General features: G+C 47.6%; 1 protein-coding gene and 1 long non-coding RNA gene across 3 annotated transcripts in view; both read left to right on the top strand.

The window, feature by feature from the left end:
• The window catches only part of nrg3b (neuregulin 3b), a 111,913-nt gene that overhangs the window by 86,647 nt on the left and 12,139 nt on the right, over positions 1-13,127 (top strand). For both annotated transcript variants that reach the window (XM_035533246.2, XM_035533245.2), the window contains exon 3: positions 11,085-11,158. In XM_035533246.2, coding sequence (XP_035389139.2) covers positions 11,085-11,158 — 74 coding nt within the window. The remainder of the gene's footprint in view (positions 1-11,084; positions 11,159-13,127) is intronic.
• Positions 8,537-10,764, top strand: LOC145651411 (uncharacterized). Its single transcript, XR_014117366.1, has 3 exons — positions 8,537-8,597; positions 8,744-8,837; positions 9,842-10,764. It is a non-coding gene; the product is annotated as an uncharacterized LOC145651411 (long non-coding RNA).

Here is a 13,127-nt window from a genome sequence, read left to right as displayed (position 1 = left end):
AAAGCACCTGCATTAAATGAGCAACAGGAGATGTTAATAAGTATGTTATAATGCGTTTAACATGCATTATAAGAACCAATGCAAACCACATACGTGCACCTTGCAATGTGAAATCTATTAGAAATTGCCACCAGGTAGTTATTTTAACAGTTTAATGCATTAAAATCACAAGAATGTGGAGAAACATATTGAAGCTACCCCTCCATAGCTGTCAATCAAATTTTTAAGAAGGAAATATTTCTCAGAGGCATGGTGCAGAAAAGTCACATTTTGGAAAAACAACATCCACATTGTTTGCTTTTAACCTACCTGAATATGCTCATTACTGGAACGAAAACATGAGATAGCATCTCGCATTATGTCTGCTGCTTAAAGCTGAAAGCAGAACACCATGAGTAGAAATTTAAAGCTATTTAAATAAGCAGCTCTTTGGCTGCAAGACAAAAGCCTTTGTAATAGTGAGTACCTATGACACATTTGAATAAAAAATGGACAGTTAAGGGAAAGTATGGATGGAAAGCTCATTAGGGCCAAATTACATTTGAAAAGCAACCTCCTAATTCTCTCTGTTTGTCAAGATTTATGCTTATTTTAGGCAGACAGTGATGTATTTTTACCAACCTCTCCATAAATACACCAATATTTTCTGATTTATTCATCGGTGCATTTTCAGTATAAAGGTTATTTGTAAAACTTAGGACAGCTGTGAATTGCTATTGATTGGATTCTAATTTAATTCTCCCAGTTGTGCTGCTCAGGGCTGTCTGCCTTCCCCCTGCAAGCGGCCCACAAAGATGCATGAGCTCAGTGTGCTCTGGGCGCAGATATATACGACCCCTGATGCTCCAATTACACTTGATATTGTCTGGTCAGATTCTCACAGTGAAATATGTCTGATACAAAGTCAGCCTATGGATTCTAGCCGCTCCTGAGTCCCGTGAATCCACCCTCCACTTCCACATGGCAGGAGGATGTCCTCTTCACACAGACATGCAGCTCTGCAGAGCCTCCTGCTTGGGGGTCTGTGGGCGCTGCAGATCTGCTAGCTTTACGATGGTCACCCTCCACTGCATGGCCAGGGGATGGACACAGGGAGGACAGAGAGGAGCAGGCATGTCTGAACAAGGGAGGGCTTTAATCCATCACCTCCAGCTGATTGTGATGAAGAGCATGCCGATCTGGCACAGAGCCTGTCGCGTGCAAGCTCGCCCTCTGTGGGACCAGGTCTGGCACGCAGGCACGTGCACTCGCACATACATCTGTGCCTGTTAGACAGTGTTGTGACACATGCACATATAATGGCGTATAATATAGACATATGATGGCAGTCTGCGTGTGTGTTTGAGCGTGCATTTGTGCTTGAATGCATGTGTAGGACTGTGTGTGCCAGTGAACAAGTGCGTTGTATTTGTGCATGTAGGCAAACGTGTTTGGGTCCCTTTTTGCTCCGCAACGTCTGTGACTGAGCCCACTCAAGGCTAACATTGTTGCAGCAAATGTCAGAATCACATGCGTCGTGTACAAAAGGAAGTGACCTCCTTCTGCACTCAAAGCAATCTGGAAATGCCAGCGTGTGTCAGGTTTTAGTCAGCCCGGTCACACGGAAAAATAAAGCTTTTCAGTCGGCCAGACGAGCAGAGTAAAAGCACAAACCTGATGACGGAGGGGGACGTGAGTGCTGTTTGAACAGGCAGAGATGTGTATGCCGGTGCCTGCCAAAATCCACTGCAAACCTCCCACTGCTTCTATCATGCACCAGGGGGCACAGAGCTCTGGAAAGCCAATTCATTGGTAGTACAGGATTTGTGGTGGGGCTGCCCTGCACACTCAAACCTATGGGCGAAGATCCTTTGGTGTTTCCTAAGAACTGCCCGCCGCATCCCGCCTTATGCCATCTGTTGGCTCTGGTACTTCTACAGAATTGCTGCTTAAGAGGTTAGTTTCTCTTTAACTGCAGAAACAGTCCATACAACACTGACAGCTACTTCTATTTTTGAGCATATGTCACTTTTCTTGTGTCCAGAGCTCTGGTTAGCTCTTCTGCAGTAAGTTTGTCGCTATCACTGTGCCTTTCCTGCACGTTGTCATCAGGCAAGCGAGTGGCACCATGAGTGGCTCTACTGGAGAGGTCCCTGCCTAAACTTCATTTCATTTTCCAACTCAGACAGGTTCTTCTTCACTAGTTTAAATAATAAGAGCAGGTTTCAGACTTTGCCATAAAAAGGTCAATTGTCTCTAACTGAAGTTGGAAGTTCACCTAATGCAGAAAGTTTGCCAGACGTTGCCTCCACACAACTGCACCCCCCCTTCCTTATTCCAAAGCACAGGACCAGGCCATTACGTGGCTCCTCTCTGGATGACTGGTTGCCGTGACACCCAAGCAACCACCTCCATGGGCATATTTTCTTGAGAGCATAAAAAAGTAGAGAGGGAGCATAAAAATTCAGCTGCAATAGGCATATGTCCCTAGAGTAATGTCACATCTGCCCATCTAGGTTCTCCCGCATTTGCTTTACCAGCCGGTAAAGCCAATGAGAAGTGAGAAGGAGTCAGAGCGTTAGGATTCCTGACCCTGGCTCACAGCCCTGGGTCATTTACTTCTGCTTTGCATACTCTGCACACGAGGAGCAGAAGGGGGGCGGTGCGTTCGAGGTGCGGTGGGGCACCTCTTGGACCCTCTGACGCAGGTTTCCATGCCAGCGTTCTACCGGGCTATCTGGAGGCCCCCCACTGTCTGGAGGGTGGCTTAGCCTCTGGTGCACACCGTGGAGGCTGCATGAAAGAGCTGCACTGTTATCGGCCGTGCCAGATGCGGGGCCTGTCAGTGAGAGTGCTGGGGAGCTTTATGAAGACTTTCAAAAGGCCAGCTGTTATGTCGCTAAATGTCTCCTCTGATTTGAATCCAGCCACGGCTGCAGAAATGTCAGAAACATATGTCATGAGTTTCGTTTGGCCTGCAGTCTCACATCGCAACCAGCTACAAGCATGTTTCGCAATTAATTAAAGGTTAACAATACGGGGCATGTCCGTAGCATTTAGCCATCAAAAACTCATAATCCAGTTAGTGCCAGCAGTCTTCATGGTGAAGACAAAAATGTCTTAAAGCAGTCTGCACAACAGTAGGCTGCTTTATGTACAAGTTGTGAGGGTGATTAATGATCTTTTTATTGCATATGGACTCCCTCAAAAATACTCATCCAAGGACTCTTTTCATGTTTGGAAGCATTTTGTCAAGTTGACAAAGAGACTGGAAAAATCGTAGAAAATCCCACAATGGTTTATAAGCTTAGTTCTGTCCTGTTAACAGTCGGGAACGAACGTGAAAACAGGAGCAGAGAGAAAGGTCATCCCACAGATAATACCACAGTAGATAAGCTATGTGTATGTGTGAAGGCACCGGAGATAAGGAGTGTGTTTAATTGGGCAGCCAGCATGGTCAATAGCGATGGATCTACCTTTGAACATCGCATGAAATCATGATTCACATCTAAGTTTTGGTTGATTAAAAAAGAAGAAGAAGAAATAGAAACATTCATCCTCCGCACCTGTTCCAGAGCGAACTCAGACCGCAAGTAAGCTTTCAATTAACCGTCAAGGACATGTATCGATATGGAGGCGTGCACCTGGAGTCTTTGATGTTGTGGAGAGATTTTCTCTTTAAATATTCTCTCAGTCCACAGTAAGGGGGTGGATGTGATTGACGTCGTGTGACTGTGCGCTCTGATGTGTGATTATGTGTCTCTCTCGATGGCGGAAGTGCTTTCAGTGCTCGTGTGAGACCAGGTGCGCACTGATCTCATAGACAAACACGGTGACGACAGAATGTCGTTCAGCTGAGCAGCAGGCATGCACCGAGCTGGAGCTCCTGCAGTGATCTCCAAAGATCAGCTCCATCAACGTCCTTCTCCATCATCAAGTTGTCAGCGGGAGGGCTCAAATGTTCATTTAATGGTTTTTAATTTTTTACAAGCCTGGAATAAAATAAAAGGGCTCGACTACTGCTTGTGCAGAAAATGAAGCAGCACTGGGTTAGGAAGCATGTTTCTAAAAGAGTTATTGTCATTAGTCTTATCTGGGGTCTTATCCCTCCATTATCTCATCATCACCGAGGAAGAATGGGCGCTCTCGCGCTGCATGTAAATCCGAAACGCACTTAATCCAGAGGTGCCGTTTGTGCGCGCGTGTGCGTTGTATGCAGTGCCGCACAAGCACCGCAGAGGAGGAGAGAATATGAGCACCTGAGTAAGAATGAGCAAGAGAGCAAACGTTCAGACTGAAGGAGGGGAGGTCAATCTGCGAACAGGCGCCACGTCACGCACGAGCGCACCTCGCGTCGCTCCTCGCCACCCTGAGTCGTGTTACAATGTCAAGCCGAGGCGTCTGAGATGCGGCCTGGCCTGACTGGCTGGCTTCTGAGGCTCCGGTGCGGATTTGCGAGTGAGGAGAGACCCCCTCCCCTCCCCTCCCCTCCCCCAACTCACATGTTTATTTACAGCAGCGTGTGACGCCTGGTTTCCCCTCTTATCTTAGCGGCTTTGAAGCGGCACCTGTGCCTGGATCTTCGTGTCGACGGCAAGTTGGTGAGTCAGAGCACGCTGGCGTAGCACTCTCGCTCACCTTTCTTGCACATCCCTCACTCCTCCCGGCCCCTCGGGCGAGCCGGTCGGCGGAGGGACGCCTCCGCTCGCCCGGCCGCTGCGGCTCGGTGTCAGCGGGGTTGGGGTGTGGGCGGAGGTGTGGCTTCCTGCTCGACGGCGGCATTGTCAAGGAAAACCGCGCGTCCGCTGTTTGCGCTTCCGAGAGTGAAGGCTTAAGGCGCTTATCTGCTCACTCGTGATTACCATTTTAATAGGCTTATTTTTAAGGCAGGCCTTTGTCGTTTCTAAAAGACTGTGAAAGGTGGAAGACACTGAGTTTGACACGGGAACTGGATGAGCGTATGTCTCCGGGAAGACAAGTCGGTTGTACCAGCGCGTCGTCTGCACGTTTTGTTTCTAGCGATGCAGAATCCACCGCGCACACTTTCATTGAGATCTAAAGAATCGCAGACTGTTCCTCCGGCTGAACTAACCGAGTCTAGTCACACTGCAAAGCACTCGAACACGCAAACACCAGTGTGCTGCTGTGCATGTCAGTCAGTGTCATTCAGGAAATAAATCACCCTCTTCTGTTGCTTTCCATTCTTCCCCTTAAACACGCTGAAATGGGAGATATGAATATGTATCGGCTGTGCGCTAAGGAGAGAGAATGGCTTTCTGAAGGAGTGTTAAAGAGAGAGAGAGAGAGAGAGAGAGAGAGAGAGAGAGGAGAATAAGAGATTGCTCTGAAGTCTGGGCTCATTGCTGCCTCTGAGACCATCAATAACAGGGAGGAAATGTGTCAGGGCTGTCAGTCCTGCCACAGTGGAGGGAGCAGAGCAGATACATGTGTATTACACGAGAGAGACCCTGGTAAGATCTCCCTACATTATATGAGTGCATGTCTCTGTATGTAGTTGCTTTTTAGGGCACAAAATGTATTGAATGTAGTGAAATTTAAAGAGAAATCATAGCTAGTCTACTTCGTAAGGACCAGCAAAAGTATTCAAAGTAAAGTTATTTTTACCAAAGATGCCTTACTTTTTGTTTCTTTGCGATTTCTTTGTGGTTAAAGTCCTATTGCACGTACGCACACACATACGCATAGGCTGTGTGTCTGGGTTGACTGTGTGTCAGTGATCAGGGGTGTGTGTGTGTGTGTGTTCAGCCTGACATTAGGGCACTGTTATTCAGCGAGGAGAGTTTTCCTCCAAAGCCTCACCCCTATTCCACCCTACATACACATCCCTCTGCTCCCCACTACACGTCCATTTTCTCACCGTTAATTAAAGAGCTGAGTGTTAATTAAAGCCAGAGTTGTGCTTACAGCCTCTGCATTCCTGAGAGAGAAAATACACTCAGTCTTAGCCTCCCCCTAACCCCCCAACTCTAGACCCCCCCACCCTGACCCCCCAACTCCTAGCCTCCCCCTAACCCCCCAACTCTAGACCCCCCCATCCTAGCCTCCCCCTAACCCCCCAACTCTAGACCCCCCCACCCTGACCCCCCCTCCTAGCCTCCCCCTAACCCCCCAACTCTAGACCCCCCCACCCTGCCCCCCCACTCCTAGCCTCCCCCTAACCCCCCCACTCCTAGCCTCCCCCCTATCCCCCCACTCCTAGCCTCCCCCTAACCCCCCCACTCCTAGCCTCCCCCTAACCCCCCAACTCTAGACCCCCCCACCCTGACCCCCCACTCCTAGCCTCCCCCTAACCCCCCACTCCTAGCCTCCCCCTAACCCCCCCACTCCTAGCCTCCCCCTAACCCCCCACTCCTAGCCTCCCCCTAACCCCCCCTCTCCTAGCCTCCCCCTAACCCCCCCACTCCTAGCCTCCCCCTAACCTCCCACACTCCTAGCCTCCCCCCAACCCCCCACTCCTAGCCTCCCCCTAACCCCCCAACTCTAGACCCCCCCACCCTGACCCCCCCACTCCTAGCCTCCCCCTAACCCCCCAACTCTAGACCCCCCCATCCTAGCCTCCCCCTAACCCCCAACTCTAGACCCCCCCACCCTGACCCCCCCTCCTAGCCTCCCCCTAACCCCCCAACTCTAGACCCCCCCACCCTGCCCCCCCACTCCTAGCCTCCCCCTAACCCCCCCACTCCTAGCCTCCCCCCTATCCCCCCACTCCTAGCCTCCCCCTAACCCCCCCACTCCTAGCCTCCCCCTAACCCCCCAACTCTAGACCCCCCCACCCTGACCCCCCACTCCTAGCCTCCCCCTAACCCCCCACTCCTAGCCTCCCCCTAACCCCCCCACTCCTAGCCTCCCCCTAACCCCCCCTCTCCTAGCCTCCCCCTAACCTCCCCACTCCTAGCCTCCCCCTAACCTCCCACACTCCTAGCCTCCCCCTAACCCCCCCTCTCCTAGCCTCCCCCTAACCCCCCCACTCCTAGCCTCCCCCTAACCCCCCACTCCTAGCCTCCCCCTAACCCCCCCACTCCTAGCCTCCCCCTAACCCCCCCACTCCTAGCCTCCCCCTAACCTCCCACACTCCTAGCCTCCCCCCTAACCCCCCACTCCTAGCCTCCCCCCAACCCCCCAACCCCTAGCTTCCCCCAAACCCACCCCACTCCTAGCCTCCCCTTCCCCCTCACCCCCCCCAGCCGCTGCCCCCTTTTGCAACTTGAAGCTCCACTTTGAGGTGTTTTGACATAACTGCTTTAATAACAGTGTTGTGAAAGGAAAATAATAATAAATAATAAATTAGCAAATAACCACTCTCCATCTTTCTGCCATATTGTCTTCAGTTCTCCTTAGCTTTATTGCCGTCACTGTATGTGTTATTCCAAAACAGAAAAAAATGCAGTGTTAAATATTTTCATTCTGGAATAATAGAAATGACAGTAAATACAACATAGTGAATATAACAGCAATAACATTAACTGTGGCAGTTTTACCAAGATATGTAAATATCATTAATCACAAATATGAACATATTGTTATGTAGTTCAGACGCTGTCACTCACTGGTGAGGGTTTGTAGAGTGTCTCTCTTTATGAAAGATTTGATGGTGTAGTGTTGAAAGTGATAGCACTGTCATTTACTTCGAGCTTTACTTTCATAGTCTCAGTTACTGCAAGTAGTTGTGTTCCGCTGAGTTATTTTTATACTGGTCTATAAAGCAGTGTTATTCTCAGGTTGATCTGTGTTTGTAGCTTTTACAGAATTAGTAAACCTCAGAACAAGTTGACTAAGAGGACACTGTTTGCTTCCTGTCCATTAGGGTGTTTCTTTTGGACTTGCCTTAAAGTGAATCCTGTAATGCAGGGTTCTGATTGCTTTCTGATTGGCATCAAAGTCTGCCTCTGGATTTCTACTGCATGCTTGTATCTATTATGACTGTTATTGACTAGTTATGACCCCCAAGCCTCACTTCTATACAGAGTAATGGGTCAAAAATATGCTATCAAACAGCTTGCACCAAATTGGAATCTGCACATCGATCTTATAGAACATATTTATTTCCTATTTGTTGTGTATAGAACTCTGTGTGAGCTTTTTCCATGCTGAAACTCCCCGATGCAGTAATGATGAGGCTGGAATAAGGGTACTGCACCGTGGACTCTAAGCCCATGCTACCTGGAGTGATTTAGTATCCTTCAAAAATATTTTGAAAGATATCAACTCTTTTTATGCTTACCAGCAGGCCCCGGTGCTCGCAGTAGGTCTCTCGTATGTCTGGAGCTTAAGGAACCTTTGGGCAGTGATGAAAATAGTGTCAGGTCATCTGCACAGAGCAAGAATCTTTCTTTTCTGCCTTGTCCAGGGAATGCAGCTTATTCCAATTGTACTGCTGAATTATTAATGCAAAAATCCCTTTTTCTTGATCCATTTGGGGAGGAGAAACCAACAGGGAGTGCAATTAATGAGGCCAAAATGCACATTAATTTATGATAATAAATACACACGAAGGCCAACACGCACATACATTTATAACCTTGTTTACTCTCTTGTAGACTCAGGCGTGCACACACATCTCCATTCTTCTTCCAGGCCAAGTTCTTGAAAGGCTCTCGGTAAAAAGAAATAAATAATTTTTAAAAATGCATAAAATGAATATCCTTATGAATACCCTTCTTAGGGACTTCATTAAGGGTCTGAAGTGCTATTCTGGGCATGCACATTATGTTGACCAGGATTTTTCTTTTTACTTTTTGAACAGGGTTTCAAAGCTTGTGTGCAAATTCTCACAGCTTCTCAAAGCACAAATGCAATCCCAGTGCTGAAACTGAAGTCAGGACGTGAAGATCCCCAACGTGAGCACCAATGATCCGAGCTGATGATAGTCGTATGAAAGATATGTGCGTTCGTGTCCCATTATCGCTGCTGGCATATTCCCTTCCCATCAACGCTTTAACGTGGGAAGGTCCTCGTTGCTTCAGTCAGCACTTTCTCGGTTATGTGAAGAAAGATTGTGCTTATATTTTAGACTTTTAAGTTCTTCTTTGAACCTTGGCTAAATCCATATTTCTAGATGTAATGTATGACACTGAAAAAGTACATACTTCATTTTTTTTTAAATGACAAACCTACAGCTTTCATTTATTCATTTGTACTGTAATGGCTAAGATGTATTTTATTATTAGGTAACTTAATTGATCCTATTATTCTTTTTAATATTATTAAAATAATTGTCATTTGATAGTTAAATAATCTTTAACTAAATTCCAATTTAACCTAAATTAGCTTTCCTTTAAGAGGAATGAATTCTTTTAAGACCTATGCACTCCGCTTTGGTTATTCCTTCTACTCCGTTGGAATAAGACGGGAGAAATATGTTTGAATGGCACAGAAGACAGACTCATGGTCCTTTGGTGGCCTCCGTACTTGCAGTCCTTATGCGTGTGGTCCCGCTTTCAAAATTGCATGCTTGTTTGCTGTACAGATCCTGTCAAGAACAATTATTAAGTAGACGACTGTGTTATGATTAACTACTCACTGTACAATGGATCAGCCCAAGCCTCACAAATAATTACTAGATAAAAATGGGCATTGAATTAACTAAATAATTAGCGCTGCCATTCACTGAAAGAATTATAATATTACTAAGACTGTTTGGGATTCATGAGACCCAAATGTGTTAGAGGCTTAAAACAGTTTATACACTTTTAAGACTTTGAAAGGGTTTCATGACATAAAAAATCCTGTAAGTTCTTGAACTAGGCCCTGCAGTTGACTGATCTAAGCTGTCTACCAAACAGGGTAGGATTTATTTTTAAAAGCCATTAAAAAAGCATTATCCTGGGCATTATCTCACCAGGCAAGAAGATGAGAAAGGAACGAGGCAAGCAAGCTGGCCGACAGACATGTTCCTCCGTCCCATCGACACATGACTTAGTGTTAACGAGGCAGACTACAGACTACAGGGAGCTGCGTAAGCAGGACGGATAAGGCAGGGCTGCATCACACTCACCTGCTTCACAACTGCTGGTGTAATGTCACTCTCTATGTTTGTATTTGCATAGCGGAATCATTTGCTCCTTGGGCTTTTTCGGTCGTATCCACGAGGCGAGCCGCTCCGAACAGACTCGCGCTGGCTCCGGCTGCACGCCTGTCAGTCTTCCTGCTGCGGAAATTACTGGGAAACGGAAATCCAACGAAAAGGGAGAAATTCTGTTGTGGCTCTTTTTTTCTTTTTTTCTCCCCTAGCTCGGCTCGACCAGACGTGGCTCGATTCGTGAGTCCATTATGCCGGGCTCGCGTTTCTGAGTCAGACACCTGCGGGGCTCGTTTTGTTCGCGGGATGTTAGCTGTGTGGCTGGCATCAGAGCGGGCGTGGGGGTGACCTCACTCTGATTTACGGGACTGCATCGCGGCCAAGCAGTGGAGCCTCCGCAGTGTTTCAGCAGTTCCTCTGGATGCCGATATTTCGCGTGTCTGCAGACAGAAGCCCAACAGCTGGATAGCTAAACGCGGGGAAGAAGTGTGCGAGAAGAGCATTGACTAAGAGGTGCTGAATATCTCTCACCCTGCTGCAGAATCTAAGGGATGGCCTGTGGACAGCTGGTAGTCTCAGAAGTTCCTCCACTTTTGGGTCTGGTGCTGCCTCTTGCCTCTCTCAGACAGGGCCTGATCAGATGTTTCCAGCTGACAGCCACTCCCAGGTGGCCACGTTAGTTTCAGAACCGCGTTATATGTGCAACAGCAGGTGCCACAGAGCTACAGAGATGTTCGTACCTTCTCTCTCCTCACCCACCTTGTATGTTTTCAGATCTTCATTGGGTGCCTGACACTCACACAATCCAATATCATGTCACAATAGACAACATTCTGACCTGTGGGTACGCACGATTTTCACACATCAGGAAGTTTAAGCAAAGATTGCTATTTAAGACAAAGGCATGTAGATAAATGGGATTTTGATGGGATGAGATACTCACTAGATAAGGTTCATTTGAAATACGTAAGGATAACTTGCAGTAGACTGTGTTATCCTGCGAAGTGCCAGGGTTCTATCTTTTTCTCTCATTGGCTAATCGATCTTGCCCTCTGTTGTCTTGCAGGTGTAAAGAGGGTTATCGTGGACTGCGCTGTGACCAGTTTGTTCCTAAGACCGACTCCATCCTCTCCGATCCAAGTATGTCTTTATCATCCTTGTTAACTGAGAAACAAAAGGGAACTACAGTAGATGTTTTACCTGAGATTCACACCTGCCCACATGTTATCGACCCAGAGCCCACTCAGTGACCTCTGTCTACCTCCACAAAGTTTTGTGTAAATGAAGCAAATCCTTCTTTGAGCCAAAACCTCAAACAGAACATATACCTGCATTGACTTTTCTGTCTTTCTCTAGTTCCACACAAAACTTCCACAAAACTCCTTCCCATTTACCAAAATCAAATATGCTAAAATGCTTCTAATTATGCCTCACTTTAAGTGCTGAAATTACCATTACCTTACAATGCTACACTATTGAGAAAAATAACACTCTAGTCTGATAATCAGAGTACATTTGCATGCAGTTTTCCCTGTGAGAGACCTGACATCTTACTGTTCGACTGTGGATATGTTTTTCTCCACAAAATCTTCCTGTGACAGCAAATCAGTGGACTCATATGAAATGATGGGTTCATAAGCACGTGAACTATAAGAAAGAACATTTATCAGACAGGTTTTTCTGCCTGTTGTGTGCAGAAATAACTGTCTTCTTAATTCGAGTTGTTGGTGTAAGAGGGTTAAGTTTATTGTTAATGAAAAGTTGTTATGAAGTTCACAGACAGCTACAAGACTCCTGTCCTTTGTGTTTGCTTTATCAATGCATTTTAGCTACCCGGTATCCCTGAAGCCAATTCGTTTCTTATATGACCCAAGACTACGTGATAAAACTATAACAAAACAGTATCTTAAAAATGTGTGTCGCCACAGTTGGGATTCGTCAGCGCTATTGTGTAAGCACAGTGGGCAGTGGAGAAGGGAAAAGCCAGTGAAAGAAGCAGCCAAACACAGCATGAATCTAAGCGGAGGCTCTTTCTGTGAGAGGCCTATGAATGGTTCTGCTCTTATGGAGTGATCTTTTACAGTAAGTGAGATAGAAACCTAAACTCCCATTTACGGCTGTTTGAAGTTGCCGACCCTGCTGAGAGACTGGTAATGGAATTGCACTGTGACTCGTCCGCCTGGCTGTGCTCTGCCATATCTGATTTTTTTTCAATGAGAGCATTCAGTGCCCTCTATCTATCGTTACCAGGGGGGGACATCCCACAACCACCAGGCAACATCAACTTCATCATACTTCCACGCACCCTGTCATCTCCTTGCTGACCCCCACCCCACCCCACCCCACCCACTGCCACCGCCACGCCCCACCCAGGCCCCTTTCCAGGCTTCCTGCGGAAATCCAGGCTCAGTAACCTGAGGACACACTGCGGTGGCGAAAGCGTCACGTGTGGATGCCACCTTCGGCATATCCCGCACGGTGCTGACAGACGAGCCAGTTAATCCAGATTATGTGCTCGATTTATAATCCTGCCATGCAGACAAACGCTGTGTGCCACATAGGCGGTGCTCGAATAGAGAAATCACGGGGCCCAGTATGTCATGTCTGATCACGCTCTTTGCATTCTTCGTACACCATTACGCTTTCAAGGCGTCTTTATTCCGCTCTGTTGAGGCCACCGTTTGTTTTGTTTTCACGCCGGTAGTGAGCCAGGCGTTTGTGGACCAGTGCATCTTTATTTACTAAACCCACCAAACAAGCCTGGAATCACCCCCTTGGGGCCACAGGGGTTTATCAGTCACTGAAACCTTTTTCTGCTCTGAGCTTTGGCAAAGTCTGTGTCTACCACTGAAAAGCTCTGTATTGAGTAGCGGTTAAGAGGCACTCCAGAGCTCCACTTCCCCAGCACGGGTTCCCCTTGCTCTGCCTGCAGCTGCCCTGCCCAAGCTCCCAACCTGCAGGTGGGGCGATACGGGCCAGCTTCTTTTCAAAAGGCATCTGATGGAGTCCATGCCCACCGCGCCTTGCCATTATGTCTGGGGAGGTGCCGGACGGTGCATGTTTGTCTTAGAGGGAGATTGGGTTTATGACCTTCTGAGCACAGCTCAGC

Source organism: Electrophorus electricus, chromosome 15 (genome assembly GCF_041902795.1).
Source record: "Electrophorus electricus isolate QZ-2024a chromosome 15, ASM4190279v1, whole genome shotgun sequence".
NCBI lineage: Eukaryota > Metazoa > Chordata > Actinopteri > Gymnotiformes > Gymnotidae > Electrophorus > Electrophorus electricus.
The sequence above is the reverse complement of the archived record's forward strand: the minus strand, read 5'-3'. Positions and strand labels throughout refer to the sequence as shown.